The sequence below is a fragment of the Dipteris shenzhenensis genome, chromosome 7 (genome assembly GCF_047967505.1).
Source record: "Dipteris shenzhenensis isolate YYH24624 ecotype China chromosome 7, Dip_SZ_1.0, whole genome shotgun sequence".
Taxonomy (NCBI): domain Eukaryota; kingdom Viridiplantae; phylum Streptophyta; class Polypodiopsida; order Gleicheniales; family Dipteridaceae; genus Dipteris; species Dipteris shenzhenensis.
In genome coordinates this window covers 2214805-2233891 of record NC_141602.1, presented here as the reverse complement: position 1 = coordinate 2233891, position 19087 = coordinate 2214805, and the positions used below count along the sequence as shown (strand labels likewise).

At 42.7% G+C, this 19087-nt stretch overlaps 1 protein-coding gene across 1 annotated transcript in view; it reads right to left on the bottom strand.

Annotated features, from left to right (window-relative positions):
* Positions 1–16655, bottom strand: part of LOC147899809 (uncharacterized) — a 41860-nt gene extending 25205 nt beyond the window's left edge. Inside the window, exon 1 of the mRNA XM_087377578.1 lies at positions 15935–16655. Coding sequence (XP_087233704.1) covers positions 15935–16605 — 671 coding nt within the window. The 5' untranslated portion in view covers positions 16606–16655. The remainder of the gene's footprint in view (positions 1–15934) is intronic.
* Positions 16656–19087: the final 2432 nt, after the last annotated feature.

Below are 19087 nucleotides of genomic sequence, written 5' to 3'. Positions count from 1 at the left end.
TGAATGAGAGAGGCATTACAGATCAACTTATAGTGAGGCTGATCCCTCAGCCAAATGATAAAGCTGAGCGGAAGAATAGAACTCTTATGGAGATGGATAGATGCATGCTCGCGAGCAAAAAGTTGCCTCACAGGTTTTGGCTTGAGGGTCTCATGTGTGCCAACTATGTTTTGAATCGGGCTCCCACTAAGGCTTTGACAACAAAGACTCCCTACGAAGTTTGGCATGGGAGAAAGTCTTCATTGGAACATTTCCGTGTCTTTGGATGTGTTGCATATGCCCATGTGCCTGTTGAGTTTCAACATAAGCTGTCAGACAAGGCACTTAAATGCATTTTTTTGGGTATAGTGCAGAGAGCAAAGGTTACCATCTCTACAATCGTGCAACATGCAAGATTTTTGTCAGTAGAGATGTAATCTTTGCATATGCTGAATTTAAGATGCCAGCTTCTTCCACATCAGACGACGTTTTTGAGGGATTACTACCCATTTCCTTGGGTTCTGCATCTGAAATCCCTGCTGAAAATCAGCATTTACAACAGGCTCCTCTTGTTCCACATGCCCCGATTCAGCCACCGGCTGATTTAGTTCCTCCACAGGCAATGGAAGATGCTGCCGGCGAGCAAGAGATTACAGAAATACACGCAGCCAAAACTGTTCTGAATTGGCTGCTCCAAACTCTCAGGGAGAGTAGGATTGATGCTCCTTTGCCTGGCACAACTCGTAGTGCAGCAAGGCACGAAGGGGGGGCTCTTTCTGTTGAATCAGCTTATGCAAGTACTCTTCTTGATGAGGAAGAGCCTGATACTTGTGAAGAAGCCAAAGACAATGTGCATTAGATGCATGCCATGCAAGATGAGTTGCAATCTATTGAGAAAAATCAGACTTGGAATCTTGTCGATTTGCCACCAAGAAAGAATGCCATAGGTACCCGATGGGTTTTCAAAGTCAAAAGAAATCCAGATGGGTCCATTGACAAGTACAAGGCACGGCTCGTTGCAAAAGGCTATGCTCAAAAAAAGGGCATAGATTGTGAGGAGACATTTGCTCTTGCTTCCAGGATGACCACGATTAGATCTGTTATTGCTATGGCTCCACATTTTGTTTGGAATGTTCATCAGTTGGACATAAAAACAGCCTTTCTCAATGGAGATTTGTTGGAAGAGGTTTATGTCAAGCAACCTTCTGGCCTTGAAATTTCGGGTAATGCACATCAAGTTTGCAAGCTAAATAAAGCTTTATACGGGCTGAAAGAAGCCCCACGTGCATGGTACTCCAAAATTGATGCCTTTTTTACCAGAAAAGTTCTCTACATGGTCATCATTCTTTATGTAGATGACTTGCTGCTCACAGGGTCAAATGAAAAGAAAATTGAAGATTTCAAAGCTGAATTGAAAGCCACATTTGACGTGTCAGATTTGGGCATGTCACATTTTTATTTGGGGATCCAGTTCTTACAAGAGAGTTGTGGCATCATTATGTCTTAATCCAAGTATGTGCAAAAGCTCTTGAATGGATTCAACATGCAAGATTGCAAGCCTACAGCCAGTCCCATGGAGCCAGGGCTGAAGATTACTATGTATGATGCAAGTGAATCAGTAGATGCCACACTCTACAACCAAGCTATTGGATGCCTCATTTATTTGTGCAATACACAGCCCGATATTCAGTTCGCAGTATCTCAGGTGCACAGATATATGCACAGCCCAAAGACAAACACATTGGCAGGCTGTAAAACACATCTTCCATTACTTGCAAGGCACAAAGTCTTATGGCTTGCAGATGCATGCTTACATTGACTCAAATTGGGCTGGAGATTATGACACCAGACAGTCCACAAGTGGTAATTGTTTCTTTTTGGGACATGCTTGCATTTCTTGGCTAAGCAAGAAACCATCCACTGTGGCTACTTTCTCATGTGAAGCTGAGTACAATGCAGCTTTCAGAGCAACAGTTGAATGTGTGTGGCTACGCCGCTTATTTGCTGATCATCATCTTTCATTGGAGGATCCTTCTTCAATTCTCGTTGATAGTCAAAGTGCTAAAGCAATTGCAAAGAATCCTATGTTTCATGCTCGCACGAAGCACATTACGGTTCATTATCACTATGTCAGAGAGAAGTTGCATGCATGGGAGATCAGTATGATCTATGTGTCAACACATGCCAATGTTGCAGACATCTTCACCAAAGCACTTCCACGTGAGAAGTTTGAGGCATTTCACAATGCCCTGAATTCATCTCCTTTTGATGATTGATCATTTCCTTGTACATCATCACATTGGGACTACAAGAGGGGTGTTAGAATTATTGCCATATTCTAGGCAGTGACCAATGTAATGTAATAAGTGGGTTTCCCTCTTTAGAGGTTTTCCCCCCTAACAATCCCTAACTACAGGGAGTGGTTAGGATAATTTGATTTACAATATTGGGATGCCATATCACCTGCAATACTATATATGGTTAATCTAGCATGGGACACACAACAGATGCCAACCAGTTGGAAAAAAGGATTGGTAAAATTACTCCCCCAAAAAGAACGTATATGAGTCCTTTACAGATTGGAGACCCATACTCTTATGGTTTTATTCCCCGTAGGCATATTACCGACAATATTGCTAATGCTTATGTGGGGATAGAATATGGCAAGTACACCGAGCGGGATGTGCTCTTGTGGCAGGTGGACATTGCTATAGCATTTGTCACATGACAATGGGATTTTATCTCCCAGACTATGTAAGCTCTGGGTTTCGGGGCTAAAATGCAACATCTTATTTATTGGCTTTATCAAGACAATCAAGTTACTGGCAACTTTGCAGGGGATATTACGCATAATTGGATGCTTTTTGTTCAATGAGACAAGGTTGTCCTCTCAATGCCTTGTTCTACGCCATAGCTACTCATCCTATCAACGCCCAACAGTGGGTGTAGACCATAGTATAAAAATATGCTCTCACACATACAATACCACACACCCACACATACTTGAGCATCCATTTATACAAAGTCTTCGTACTGAGTTTCTGTCGGCACTCCGGAGGTGAAGGGCAGACTTAGCCATAACGAAGGCTAGCACTAAAGGAGAAGGCTAATCAAAAGGTAGTCCAAAATCTCTTCATTCAAGCTACAACTACTTGTGAAGTCTATAAACGTTTTCATTTTAGTCTCTCCCCAACGAGCATCTAAATCTAAATCTAGCTGATAGGGCAATGCACCATTTAAGATAGAAAGAATTATCACAATACCAGCAGGCCGCAACTTGGGAGGTGGAGGACTCTTCGTAAACATGCGAGGTCAAGCTAGCCGGATATCGTGGAGGAAGACAAGCTTCTTTGAGGCGGCAGGCTCTAGGCGATGCTGTTGGTTATATCGCATGTAGAGATCATCATTTGTGTGTGTGATTGGTAAGCCTTTGTGGCTATACATGATTATTGTAAAGAGCGGGACCTCATTAGCAGCTAATATGCGAAGCTTAGCTTCTACAAAGAGCACTGCCTATAGATATCAGAGGAGGGCTTTACTGATCAGCTTGCCTACACACAAATCCACCTAAGGATTCTTTCCACCATGGATTAAGACCGAGCAAGTCTAGAGCATACCTAGAGGAGGACCGCATTTGCACTCTATGTGATCTCTATGAGCTTGATTCAGAGAAACCCATTGTTTTCAGATGTCTTGTATACTATGAGACCCAAGTCTGCCACCATTGAGATGTACTTGGACCCCTCTCCAGCCTCTTGGTTCACCCAGGTGAGAGACAAGTAGTGATCTTCATTCACAAGTCCGTATGACTAAAAAGCACCTGCTCAACCAGACTTCACTTAAAGGGTGATTACCGATTCTTTTTCAGCCAGATAGCATGGACCATGTGTAGTTTGCACACATGATCGCATCCAACCAAGATTTGTTGGACAAAGACTTTCCCTTCAACATACCCGACCATTTCCATTAAAGTCCAGTTCTTCCACTTTGCAACTAACTAAGTGCCTCAAATAATTTTATGCATGAAATGATCTTAATCAAACTAGCTGTTTCGAAAATGAAAACACGAACTCAAGAGCTTAGAAGAAACTTGAGACAACAAATGACTCAATAACTCTCACTAAAACTCTTCAAGACTTCTATCACACAGAACCCATCCCTACGGGGCTTGTTATGTTCTGAATAGAGCACCAACAAGGGCATTGATGATTGAAGACGACACCCTATGAGGCATGGACAGGCCGTAAGCTCGTGATTTCACATATGAGAGTCTTTGGTTGTTTGAATGTCATATGCATGGTCATTTTTAAGATGTTGCGTTGATTGCCACAGCCTATAATGGCGATCCATATTTCACAAGGATGCTTTTGAGAGCAAGGAGTGGAAGGATGAAGGCAGAGTTGGATTCCATTCACCACAATGGCACATGGGAGCTGTGGGGCTTGCCTCTTGGCAAGCGTGCCATTGGCACAAATTGGGTCCACAAATTGAAGTGGAAAGATGATGGCGGCATATACCACTACAAAGCCTATCTTGTTGCCAAGGGCTATACTCAACAGCAAGGCATTCACTTCAAAGAAACATTTGCCCGCACTTCGTATCACTACCATCGATTGTGTCATTGCTATTGCAGCTCATGGACATTGGTAACAGCATCAACTACACATCAAGATTGGCTTTCTTCATGGTGAATTGAGGAATTCAACATCCTGGCTTTGAGATTGAGGCATTTGAAAATAAGGTATGCTGACTGCGTAAGGCCTTATATGGATTGAAGCTGGTATTGTAGGCATGGTATGGCAAAATTTATGCATTTAATGTAGAGACACGCAGCTGCTGCACGTGTCTCGAAAATCACACCCGGTGCGGGTCCCCAAGTCCTGCCCAATAGCCACGTGGATGCTCCACAGCCCCCCAAAAGAACCCCGGGAGGGGATGACTGTGGAGGGCTAAGAGGTCTAATATATTCAAGGTTACCCAAGGGTACTTTGTGCTTATGGGATGGAAATCCCCCTCAGTACACGTGTCAACAGCACGGGGCATCCCCCCATTCTTCCTTAACCATGCACTTAGAGGGGTGAAGGCCACCACCTCCAACATTTTATACACCTTGGTTTTTAGAACAGCTCTACTCAAACAAGACTTCATGTCCAGAATTGTGGAGCAGATTTGCTCATCCTTATTCTTTACGTGGATGACATGCTTATCACTTGGCCATTTACTCTGCAAATTACAGCCTTAAGGCTGATTTACAGATGCAATTGGCTATTGCATGCAATCCACCGAGTACGTAGAGGTTCACTACCATTATAACAGTTTTATGAGCGCATCCAGTTTTACTGATTCTGCTTTGAATTAGGGTTTTACTGCACCAAGTCTGGTTTTTCCTGCATACTCAATTTCGCCTCAGCTTATTACACCCCTATACCAAGTTTGAGGTTGATCAGATGTCATTTGCCCTAATTTCTACTCCAAAATTGGTTCCAGCAGGTACAGTTTTGGCTAACAGCAGTTATGGTTTCTCAAAAATTTGGGGCTTTTGAGTTTTTCCAGCTAATCTGACCTATTCTATCCCATATATACCTAATCTGAACATTTGGTTGGGAATTGAACTCCAAACTGTGAACTGTCCAGTCAGGATTGACACATGGCAGTGAATCTGCTGCCCTGATCAGTGATACTTTCTGATTCAGATAGTATTAATCCACACCATGCCTCAGTCAGTGCTCTCAATCTCACACAGGCTCTTATATAGTGTTCTGACAGAGGACTTACTATTCAAACAAAGTTCAAATTCTGAGGTTTGAAGGAGAATAGGAGACTCTTTTTCCTGAATGCTTCAAGAGAAATTTAAAAATTTTACAACAGGAATCACTCCTACAGAGTCGTTTAAAATCCAGCTTGCCTCTTTTCATAAATCCCTCCAAAGTTCATGGACACTAGGCAACATGGCTTTAAAGCAGTAGCTTAGCCATTTAGAGACATCTGTCAAAGTAGTCTCACAAGCAGCTGCAATAAATCTCGGCCTTTTTAGAGTTTTGTGAAACTTCCAAGCAGCACAAAGAAAAGGTATACTTGGATTGCAAACAAACCCAGAAGACTTGCAAAAACTCTGATGTTTTGAGATCAAATCCTTTTGGGAAACTAAGGCAAGGGCGTAAGTTTTGGCAAACAAGTTCACTTCTCTCAAAAGACATTCTAAGTAAAACTTTTTGCAAATAAAAACAAAGTTATTGGAACATTTGTCCATATAAGAAATGACAAAATTCCTATGAAATTTTCGAAGAAGAGTTTCATCTTCTTTAGAAAGATGGTTACTTTGCCTTGAGCAATTAACCGAAGGGAATTCTTCTAGTTTCAAAGCAACTTTCTTCAAAATCTTCCCTTTCCAAAGGACATCACTTTGAATTGATAGTGCCCTCTTTTAGTTCTGAAGGCAGTCTTGAACTCATCAGACATCTCCTTCCTTGATCCTTATTTGGTGGTATCCCAACCCAAGGTCAATCTTGGAAAAGTATTTGGACCCTTTGAGTTCATCAAGCAAGTCATCAACCCTTGGAATTGGAAACCTGTTTTTGACAGTCATCTTGTTCAACTCCCTATAATCAATCCACAGCCTGAAAGTACCATCTTCCTTCTTGACCAATAAAACTGGAGATGCAAAAGGTGACTGATTAGGGGTGATGAATCCCTTATCCAAAAGCTGACTAGCCACCTCCTCTTTTTCCACTTTGGACAACCTATATGGAGCCTTCTTGAAAGGTCTGGATCCCTCTTCTAAATGTATGGCATGGTCCACATCCCTTTTTTGGGGAAGACCTGGTGGAGGGTCTCTGACTATATCCTGATATTGCATCAGCAATTCCAGCATGTCTTTATCATCCACCTTGAACATCTTACCAGAATTTTGAGTGCTCTCTTCCTCAAGTTTTAGGGCAATTTAACTAACTTGAGAAGCATCCTGAGTTGCTTGGCTGATATCTTCTACAATTTCTGAGATTGAATTCCAAGTAGACAAAACCTCCTTGCCCATGTCTAGGAAAGTGATGGTCATGTCCTGCAAATTCAATGTAAACCTCCTTGCTAGGGTCCTGAGCCAGTCACAGCCAAGTATTATGTCAATAGGCCCCAAATCCAAAGCAAAGAAATCAATAATACATGAATACTCTAGAGGAGAGCTTAATAGTAACATCAAGACAGATTTTTTGACTTGTGGCAAAGGTGCCATTAGCCACTTCTCTCTTTAGGCTGTGAGGTTGATCATCCACTGGCAGCCTCAAGGACTGAATAGACTTTGAGTTTATGAAGCTATGAGAGCATCCACTATCCACTAGAATGTAGGCATCTCTCCTCCTTACCTAGCCCTTAATCCTGAAGATTGTAGGACTGCTCATCCCCTTTAAAGGATGGGTGGATATGGCATACAACTCTGGCTGGGTGTCCCACAAAACCTCCCCGTCACTCACAGTCCCATAACCATCAGCTTCCCTGCAAGGCTCACAGCAATCAAAAGAGGCCTCAAGATGGTAGGAACAATGACTACCTGCTGTTGCAGAGGAGCTGTGTACCTGCTGTGAGGAAGAAGGCATCAAATTCCAAAATCTAGAGCCATTTAAAGCTCTCAGTTCACCATGGAAATGTCCACCTGGATGATTCTCATCCAATACCTCATCATCCCTTTGAACCTCTTGCCCACAATCATGGAACTCCTCTGCATCTTCTGAGGAAGACAACTCACCTTCAGAATCTGAGATTTCAATGATCATGCTCAACTTGCCTGGAGTTGACTTGGCCTTACGTGACTTGTTGTGGTCCACACTCCACTTCTCTCCACATCTGAAACAAAGCCCTTCTTCCTCCTTTTGTCCATTAGAGAGTGGGAGAATTGCTTATGAGCCTCCTTCGTATCCTTATCATGTTCTGGCAGTCTACCTTCTTATTTAGATTCCTTGCCAAGAGTATTAGCCTTTGTATTAGCCTTTGAAACCTTAACAGTAGGATATTCAGGAATTACCTTACCTGAGGTCCCATAAATTGGTGGAAAGGGCTTAGTACCCAGATGAAATTTCTGCTCACCCATGGTCTTCCTCCCACAATAATCCACAGAAGATGGCTTCTAGAAGGTTCCAATTCCATTAGACTTCTCGCTAGGGTTGTATTTGGGCTCATATAGCTCAGCAAGGTGCATTGCCTCATCCAAAGACTTGGGTCTTGATGCCATTGCATCTGAGGCAAGTGATGATTGCAACCCATGTATAAATCTGATCATCCTCTGCTTCTCATCTAGCCCCTTCGCAAACAAGGAAAGCTTCCAAAACTATTTGATGTAGTGTCTAACTGACCCAATTTGGACTAGTAATACCACTGACACACAAAATGATCCACAATTAGAGGGGAGAGGAATGTAATAACCATTTCATGTTTAAATTCTTCCCATGTGGCAATAGCTGGTCTAAGTCTCCTGTCCACTTCCTGAAGGTAATGCCTCCACCATGTGTGGGCATAATCCTCAAATGAAGAACTGCAAACTGAATTTTGGCAGCATCACTTCTTAGGCTCAAATTAAAGTAGTCTTCCAACTTACTTATCCATTCCTGCAGCTCATTAGGTGAATTAGATTCCCCCTTGAGCTTCTGTAAAATGATCTTATCCTTATAATCCTTGCCCAAGCTTGTACCTTTGTCCCAAGCCCTCCTGAATTTCACCTTGAGTAGCCTTCACAAACTGAGTAAAGGTCGTGGCTTCTCTCACCTCAGGGATCTAACTAGTTGTAGGCCAACAACTTCCGAGTCAAGAATTCACCTCTTCTAAGGGAGGCCTGATACACTTTGGATGAGCTGAGCACACCATCAAGACTGTCCCATGGGCTAGACTAAATTCTGAACCTCCTAACTGAGTTTACATTCCATGAGGGTACGGATTTGGGAGATTGTTGTGGATGTCACTTTCTAGCATCAGCCATAAATTCACTCCTAATCCAGCCTGTCCCAGATCCATAGGCTTCTTATGTGGATCATCCCTGGCAATCTCCTTACCCTTTGGCTCAACCTTACTCCTTACTAGGTTCACATCACTTCTCATGGTCCTCAACTCAGTGAAGGCATTGTCAAACTTAACTTTCGAGTCTCTTTCCACACCTTCAACCCTTTGTTCCAGCACTGAAGTGAGTTGCCCTAGCTGGCCAAATAACTTTTGCTGCTGGTCCACAAGCTGCTTCATCAGTTTGCTCTCTTTGTCCATCATTTGCCTTGCTGCTCCAACATGATTGCCATGAAACCCTCAAAATCCAGCTTGTCCTTGTGGTGAGGGGACTTGGTTGGTGATTGGTTAGGGGATCTTGAAGGACTTGCCTCTTCTGGCTCATGGTCACTGGCCTGAGCATCTTCCATAAGTGCCATTGCTTCAGCTTGTCCCACTAATTGGGCTTCCTCATACTCAGCTTCAGGGCTGAAATCCCTTGTAGACTTGCCCTTACTAGAGATAGAAACAGACCTCCTTGGGGCCATAGAACTAGGTGATCCAAGTCAATTGGCACTCAAGACACTGTCTGTAACTGTCTGAAAGTGTTTGGACAGTAGGCTCTCTGTCTGGGCCTGATTTTGAATAGAAAAACACTTTCTGAAGCACTGTTCAGACCCTGTTTAGAACTCTGTGCAGACTGCTTAGAGAAGTTCAATCTGACGCAATATCAAGTGGCCACGTGGAAAATCCACCGTATTTGCCCTAATTCTCCAACTTTAAAGCCTCAATTAACAATGTTTGCTGCAATTTAGCGTTAGGCAGAAGAGAATAGATCAGGATAGACTGTAGAATGGAAAAGCCCCAATCTCTAAGGTCTTAGGTAGAGAAAAACCCTAATTTGCACCTGCTGGAGCAGACTTCTGGTCAGATGAAGGGCAAATGAAATCCAATCAGACCCAAACTTGGTACGGGGCTAGCTGCTGCTGGGATGACTCCCTGTATGCAGTTAAATCATCATTTGCAGCAGGCAATCTGAAATCACAGCAGATTAAGACTTCTGGCAGCGCAATGTTTTTTGGGCAATTTCAAGCTTGAAACTTAGAATTTCCCTGTGATACCTTAGGGCTTTTGATGAGGGAACCATCTTCTACACATTGATACATAACTTTGGAAATCAGAGTTGTCCCAGAACAACACGTGGCAGAACAAAATCCAAAGCACTTCTTGCACAGAGGTAGCCCTTGGGCCAAGATAGGATGCTCCAAATTTCAGGACGAGATCATGAATATTCACCCACAAAAGTCCCAAAAAAGGGCTCTGATACCAAATGAGACAGAGGTTCTACTAAATCTGCTATCTGCTACTAGTTTAGGGACTAGAATAGTTGAGAATAGCAAGAATTGGTAGAAAACACAGAAATGGGGTAGATGGAAGGTCTCTCTTACTTGGAAGAGGGCATGGGAATTCGCAGCTCCTATGTGTAACATGCAACAGTAATCTGATTGTGTAATTCACAGCAAGACCACCTTTAACCCTTTAGTGAGGAATTAGCGTTGTACACCATAGAGAGAGAAAGATGAGGGTAGAGAGAGTAGAGTCGACAACCGATTGGGTCCCTGTACCCACTGAGGGTCCCTTGCCCCAATCAGGGGAGAATTTGCTTTATACTTGGAGAACTGAGAAATACAAAGAACACTCTTCAAGAGAGCACGAAACGCGCTTCTGAAGAGCTCACTGTGCACACGTAGAGCAGACCCAAAGACCTGAGAGGCAACGCCGACCAATACCAAGACCTTGATGCTGTCCACACTGACGATGTAGAACGCTTCTGCAAGGCAAGGGAGAGGCTTGTGCTGTCCACTGGAATGCAAGGTTACTGCGTGACTGAGAGAGTGAAAGCTAGGAGTGATAGATCCTATAAGAGAGCTGAGAGATGACTGAAATAAAGAGCTGAGAATGAGCTGTGTAAAACTGTAAGAGATAACTGAAAAGAGCTGCTGAAACAGACCCCAAACCTTACTCCGATCTCTGTCCCGACTCCCCGTCTGATGCGCTGCGTAACACCTTCCCAGAGGGCTGAGCTGATGCCAAAGGCTGAGGCTGGTTAGAATGCCACTGCAAGGAGTGTCAAGCTGTTCAGAGGGGGCTGGAGAGGAGCTGTAGGAGGCTGAGGGAGGGGAGAACTGAATGAGTAAAGAGGACCTAGAGGCCCCCTATTTATATGGCTTTTGGGGCTGGTTGGCTGGTCCCTTGGCCCCATAAAGGCAGCAGCCCTAGGCCCCATAGATGGCAGCCTAGGGAGTGGTGCAGGGTAGCCTATAAAAGCAGCCCTTCCCCTGCCATTCTCTTCACTTGTTCCAGCCCTGAGGGGGCCCAGAAGGGCTCCTATCCTAGGCTGGACCTAAACCTATCCCTAAACCTAAGACGGAAACACTACCCTACGGTTCTCCAGTGGGTACTAGTGAACAAGGACTGGTCTTCCGACTTGACCTAAGGCTGAGAGACTGACTTACGTAGCTTGTGCCTGACTGTCCCTGGATAGGGCTCACAAAGGGGTCACAACATACGACAAAAACTCCTATTAGGGAACGATTACGCACTTGTCGATGTAGCCACTGTGTCACTTTGCACTCAAGTGCAAGGGTGCATGTGACACATGTGAGCTGGCTAGCATGGAAGCTAGGTGCTGTCCTTCTTGCATGTACAGCTTTCAAGCTGATGCTTAGGAGGTACAACTCTCAATGAAAGATGTGTGATTGTATTAGTGTTCAATGTAAATGAAGTACAGCTGAAGCCCCTTTTATATTCTGGGAATTGGGCCAGCAACACCTAGTACAACAGGCTGCCACGTGGCAAGCCCACAATAAAGCCTAGTACCCTACTAAAGTGTACAAAAGAGCACTGAAGTGTACATGAAATGTGACCCCATTTAAAGGCTAATTGGGCCCCCATTTGGGTAGCTACTGCTAACGCTAGTGTACCCTACTATTACAGTTGGACCCATATACAGCTTACCATGCCCGATCTTATCATCAAACTGAAATGGTCAATAAGTGGCTGGAAGAATACTTGAGGCATTTCTATTTCGACACACAAAAGTCATGGGATAAGTGGTTATGTTTGGCAGAATTCTGTCATAACTCTACAAGGGAAGGCTTCCATTGGGGTGTCCCCATTTAAAGCTTTATATGAATGCCAAGTGAAGCTACCTTATAAACTCAATTACGCAGGGCACAATATAGGATGAAAGAGTTTGTAGATTTGAAGAGAAGACGTGTGGAGTTTTAGAAAGAAGATTGGGTGTATCTCAAGTTGCACAAGCATAGGTATGCCTCATTGAGAGAGAACACCAACATCAAGCTAGCTCACAGATTCTATGGCCCTTACAATTCTTAAAAGAGTTGGTGACTTAGCCTATAAGTTGGACCTGCCTTCCTCCACCAAGATCCATGATGTATTCCATATGTCCTTGCTTCACAAGCATGTGGGAGGGGATATTCTAATTATTGTAGGATTGCTTCCAATGGATGAATCGGGACCGAAAGTACATACCTGAAAAGATATTTCGTTATGGAGACAAAATCCTCAGAAATAAAGTGTTGATGGATAGGAAGGGGTTACATGGCACCCAGTCACGGGGGACGTGAATTTCTAATTTTTAGAAATTTACTGTGACTGACCTGGCCTCAAACTGACTAAATCTGTAAAGGACAGCCACGTTTGGCTAGCTGGCTTGGAAAGCAAGCAAAAAAGTCAAATTTTGCTTTCAAGGCTGTTTTCTAGACCACAAAAGAACAGGGAGAGGCAAGTCACAAGCTGGGAAAGTGCTCCACGGCTATTCTATCACATCGCCTTGCATTGTATAAACTCGAAAGGAGGGAAAAAGGCTACAAATAAAGAACAAGCAAGGTAGAGGGAGTCTGGACAACTGGGAGCAGAAGAGAGAGAAGATGCATTCGCTTTTAAAAAAGAAAAACGCCAAGCAAGAGATGGAACTCTCTCTAAGCGTGCATAGTGGTTTGCATCTGTATGGCAGTGGAGCCTTCCAAGGGGTCCCCATCCCTCCTCTCAAACCCCCAATTAGCGTCTAGAGAGATCATGGACTTGTACGACAGCCCTAGGCTTTCTATCATGGCCCTAAGCCCAAATGCAGCCCATGACAAGAGGCTTTTGAGCAACCCATGCCAAGCGATTGGCATGTGGAGGGAGCACCAACCGCCAATGAAAATGAGGAAAAGAAGGTGCAATATTGAAAGTAGATGAGGTTATGGCGAGGGTGAGGCCAGAAGAGGGGAAGTAGTAGTGAGCTCTAGATGTGTTGATGTTAGTGAGATGATCTCGCTTAGCCTTGCAAGCTTCATGAAACTCGGATAGCTTATGATTTCAGAGGAGTGAGACCACTAAAAGTTAAAAGCCAATTTTAAAAAGAAAGCTGGAAAGCTAAAAGCTAAAAGTAAAGAAAAAGGGGCTCTTTATTACATTTAATCCTAGCTTTAAATTTCATTTAGCCTAGAATCTTTTTAATGATTCTTAGTTATCTTTTTAATAATTTTAGCCTCTTGTCCACTCTCACACCATTAATTGCACATGTACGTCTAGAACAAAAATAATCCTATGCATGCTATGTTCATAGAATTGACCCAAACTCAAACCATCAATAAGAACTCAATGTGCTAGCGCGCATGTGAGTGATCAAGGTGCTAATTACTACACTCATGGAATCCCGGTCTTGAAGATCACATCTGCCTCATGATCAAGAACTATGTGACCTTGATGTATCTTATGGTAAAAACTACGTCATTTCCCAACACACCAAGGCTCACCCCCAAAGATAGTCCGAAAGTGTCAAGGATAATAAGGAGTATTGTAGACTCTACGAGTGTTAGGAAACCCTGTGGATGGGCGGAGAGTCGTGAGTCTCATACGACATGTTGATAATTCACTATCGAATGGAGGGCAATCCAGTAAGGAGATCAATTCGCAGCTTCACTGATGTAAAGTACACCTCATGCACTAGCTCCCAACTATCATGGATACTGCGGATCCATCACCATACTATAGATGGTGTAACCATGCTGAGAATGGTAAAGATAAGACCGTACTGGAGACAGTAAGAAAGGTCATTACTAGAAAGATGGAGAGAATGGATAGGTCATGAATAACTCATGTGACAAAATGGGTATCAAAGCATGTGCAGTTGCATTCTCGAGAATTGTTTCTACAACGATGAAGGTCCTTTCCCCACTGAATTTCGTGGCAAAAGGTTGTCAAAGAACAAACCTTGGTTTAAGAACACTAAAGACGCTAGCACTTCATGGCACCAAATACATCCGAATTCGCACTCTTTATAAGAGGTCCTTAAAGTTCAGATTACAAAGAAGTATTTATAGATACAAGATTTCCTACACTCAACATTTGAGATAACTTGTATCATGCCCTAAAACAATCCCAATCTTGGGGATGATTCCTCGTCCCTCGCTCGGGTTGGATTCCTTCCTTGATTAACCTAAAGAATTTTATACGACGCGGTAGGGCAACCCTAAGTTCCCATCACACCATCATGTGCAAAGATGACTAGACATTGAGTAAACTTCTGACATCCTGAGCCTAATTGTGAACACAGAGGATACATGAGGTCATCATATACTTTAACATAATTTCACATGCAGGATTCTCTAATGATGGTACAATATTTTCAAACCATACAAGTTAGGTGTTAATCTTCATCCTTTAAGAAACCTTACATCAATCTGGGACACTCGATATGCATGGTAATTTGTCAATAGCAGCATTGGTTAATTGAGGGTCAACTTAGTTGAAAGCCCTATTATCCAATTTTCTTAACTGTCTTTTTTCAATGAACTGCTGCCCATACTCGAAACTAACATCTATCTTTTACTTAAGGGGACCTATGGGACTCTATTAATCCCTCCTAGATCTCACGTTTTCTGGTCAAGAAGAATCACCAAAACCTTTCTAAGTAAGATGTAGACGAGGTGCAATATGTCAGAGATTCATGAGAAACGCTATAGTGGTTAAAGGCTTTCTCCTCGAATACTTGGGTTAATGGTGAGCTCACGTAAGCCCAAGGTGCCTGACAACCCCATACACCCCAAAATTCTCTAGAAAGAGCGAGATGTTTATTAGCATTGCCTTCCAAGTAGCACTATCCTAACACTTTGTTAAAAAGTGTCCCCCACAGTTACTTGTCAAGTGGCCCCCTTCTATTTTGGTTCTCTCTCTCTCACACACACACTTTCTTTTTTTAAGAACTCTCTCTCTCTCTCTCTCTCTCTCACACGCAGAGTTTGCAAATCTCTTTGCATTTGCAAGCAGTTGCATCATCCATTCATCTTGAAAATCGTTTGCATCTGGCAGAACCTAAGGCAGTGCTCACGAGTACTTGTACTCACTTGTTTTACTCCCTTTAGCCCAAGATATCACCAAAATACTGTCCAACAAACCATTCTATAAGCCACAACAAAACATTCCTTTGATTGCCTATTCGGCACCACCAAAAGTCGCCCCTTCACCGTTATCCTATGCAAAAATATTTGCCTCGACGAAACTATAGATGCGTGCATTTCGGTAAACTGCTGGTTCTGGTGGGCAGGCGTGGAGAACATGCTATTATATACGCTCAATCATTGACAAGGCATGCCAATGGGCCGTCTGACCGTCCGAGGAATAAATTATTAAGATCGATCAAGCACGTGTGACAGAATTCAATTAACGGCACAAGAGGTTGATATCTAATTGGATCCAAGAATTTAAGACCAATGACCTAGACCCATCACATCATCACTAAACTGTTAACTGGAAGGAGAGGTGAGCTTCATGACCACGCAAGAAACCATCACTATCCTTATGATGCTATACACACGCGTAACAAAAATGCGGCACATAGAAGATTACAGATTCAAAGACCACAGCAAATGCATTTTTTCTAATTTCCCGATTTGTGCAGTCCGGAAAAGTGTCAATTACCACTCACGTTAGCGTCGTCCCAAGAGCTGCCAGAAAATTGTCGAGGGTTACTCTGAAGAGTTCTACATCCTGAATCACGGCATCATGGGTCGCCAAGGGCGGCGGATATCGCTCGCCGTCGCTCTGAGCATGAGAGTGGAATTCCGATGCTGGTACAAGTTGAAGCTCCAGACCGTCAGCCTGCTCTGAAGATAGGTCCTTGTCGGGAGACGACGGCTGAACGCCGAGATGCTCAGGCACCGTTATCTGCTTGATTTCAAAGCCCTGTGGTATCTGATTGTATTGTTCAAGCGACTGTGTATTGCCTAAATAAATTGACTGCAAGTGCGGCTCTTCGTGTTGGAGAGGCTGCTCAAGGTCGAATGTGCGGACGGTGGAAGAACGAAGAAGGGAATGAGGGAAAGGTTGGTGAATACGGGAGGAGGGGATAGAGAGGCGCTGCTGCTGTACAAGCGCAGAAAATACGGGCATGCCAGCGTAAGGTTCCGGCTGTTCGAGGCTTAAAGACAGAGAGGGCTCGGATTGTCGAGGCACGGGAGCTGATTGGTGCTGTGGATGAAAAGGGGCAAAGCCAATGTATTCCTGGGGAGTGTCGGGTGGAGGAGCAGCGTGGCCATGGCGCTGGGCGTCGAGGGGATGCATTTGCACAGGAATGAGGGTGCGGTGGTGTTGTTGCATGGCACAAGGGTGAAGGGGGGTGGCAGAGGCTGTGTTTGCTGTGCTGTGGCGAAGGTGGAGGTAGGTAGGTAGGGAGGTAGAGGGGGTGTTTTTATGGCAAGATTTGCGCTCCTCCAACTCCAACGCCAACGCCAACGCCAACGAGGACAAAGGGCTCCACACACCACCCTAATAAATCCTAATTCCTCGTCTCCTCCAGCCAATTGAGTTGAACTTCGCCCTTCTCTGTTTAATTCTCCATGCCTTCCCCCCAAAATACTCTCCTTGCATTGGATTGGATTGGCCCGCCCCCGGGGATTCAAATTTTTGAACGTCCAAGCCATGCAATCTCCCATGAACGAACGTAACAAGCCTCTCCTTCCAATCTTTTATTATTTTTCAATCAAAGGCCTCTCAAATTATGTAACTACTTCACCCTCTTTCATCCAAACTTCCCAAAGTTATACTCGACATTGATCAAAAGTGGTTTGTAGTTCTTTTCCTATGTCTGATAAGGCTAAAAGTATACATGCACCATCTATATGTACACTTTTTTTTTGGAAAATTTTATTAAAAGGCTGCGCTGCGGACAGCCTAGCCTGCAAGCATACTTGCATACAAATCCAAAAGAGCTTGACTAACTACTAGATCCTGCCCTGATGTCTTTGATGTACAAGGTTGTCCCCGCAATTACTGTTGTGGCCTTGAAGCCCAAGATAATGCCGTGCTGGAACACCATGCGATTCCTTACATCCCATATAGCTAAAAACATAGTCGCCCTAACAAATGGCCATGGAGCGACCAATATCTATATGTACACATTACCAATGATGTAGATTTCCTTCTTTAACACCTAAGGGACTCAAAGCCAATGATATTCATAACTTGTCAATTAATTCTAAATGCAGCTACCACATGAAAAGCTATGCTCAAGAAATGGCAAGTGGCCTATGCTACCATGGTTTAAATAAAGGTCACTTATTAGAGTCCAATTGACATAATAAGATATGCATATTGCATGGCTAACTTTCTTAAACAATCCATCGAAATTAGATAAAATCTAGGGCAATGCCTTTTTTCTTTTTTTTTAACATAAATAGGAAACCATCTATCCAAAAGCATAAGAAAACCATCTATCTAGAAGCATAGAAAACTAACAAAATCTGCTCGTATTTTGTACCTTGTAGTTTGAATGTTAGTAGTTGTAGTCAAGTATGACTTCCAACACTTTTATGATGCTCCCAATTGAAGAGTTTGCCTATCACTCAAAGAACATCTAGAACATTCAAGATAGAAGAGTGTACTTTTGGACTCACTTTACGATGATTCTTTGATGAATAATTTGTCATGTACTTGATGTTTGGATTTAATGATGATACTTTTAAAACGAATATGTTTGACTTTTAATGATGATGGTTGACTTATCTCCACTTCATTAAAAAATGGCTTTTCTAATCATATTATGTGGATGTACTAAAAAGGAGATACATGCTAGGACAAATATATTAGTAAAAGCTTTGACTAAAATCCTTATCTCGACAATACGCAAAAAATGTTTTTTAAGTACAATGGGTCTATACTTTTTGTAAAGTAAGTTTGACCATTATTATTTTGTCAACTTTTTCATGCTCTAAATCAAATCCATTCTCACCTCATTTTAATAACCACGCTAGTATGTAATAATTTATTAAAGAAGAAGCACAAAAACACGTGTTACTTCTTTGCATCTATCAAAATATTATTAAATATTTGTTTTGTATCACTAATTGCAGAATTATTGTTTTTTAAAATAAGTACTTTTAGAGTTTTAAAGTTTAAGTAGGTTTAATATGATCTGATAGTGATTGTTGTGCCTTTTCTAGATAAGGGTAATCATCCGTATAACAAAACATCAAGCTTTTATATACATTGTCAGATAGTTTCATAATTGAAATATTTTAAAACTAAGATTCATCTAATTTATGACGTTATAAAGAATGAAATTGTGCATAGCAATTAAAGCATATGCGAACAAATGTGTTGTGAGAAGTCACGTGATGCATTGTAATTTCCTTGTTTGAAATATTGCGAATTGCTTTCAAAGGCTTATGACATCTTTTGGCCATCTATTTGTCATGCTTTCATTTGGGATTTTCTCTTAGTGCTATTTTCCTTATTTTATTTCATTTTTACAAAACGAGGATGTGCAATAATTTCGAATATCCCTACAATCAATAGTATCATCAAAAAGTTGATTGAAAAGAGCTTAAATCCATTGCTTTTGATACACCAAGGTACCAAAGCAAACCTGTGCAATTGTATCTTCTCTTTGTATGGGTATTATGAGGTGATCACTGGCATGCACACCGTTATATGTGAGAGGTGCTTCTTGTTTCACACACAACAAGAGCCCTATATCCCATACCCTAATATGCCCCATATGCAGTCTTGTCTCCCTACTTTCCCATTTCTTTCCCCTCATTTTCAATCCCACAAAACCCCTTTTTTAGGCATCCCTCATTCT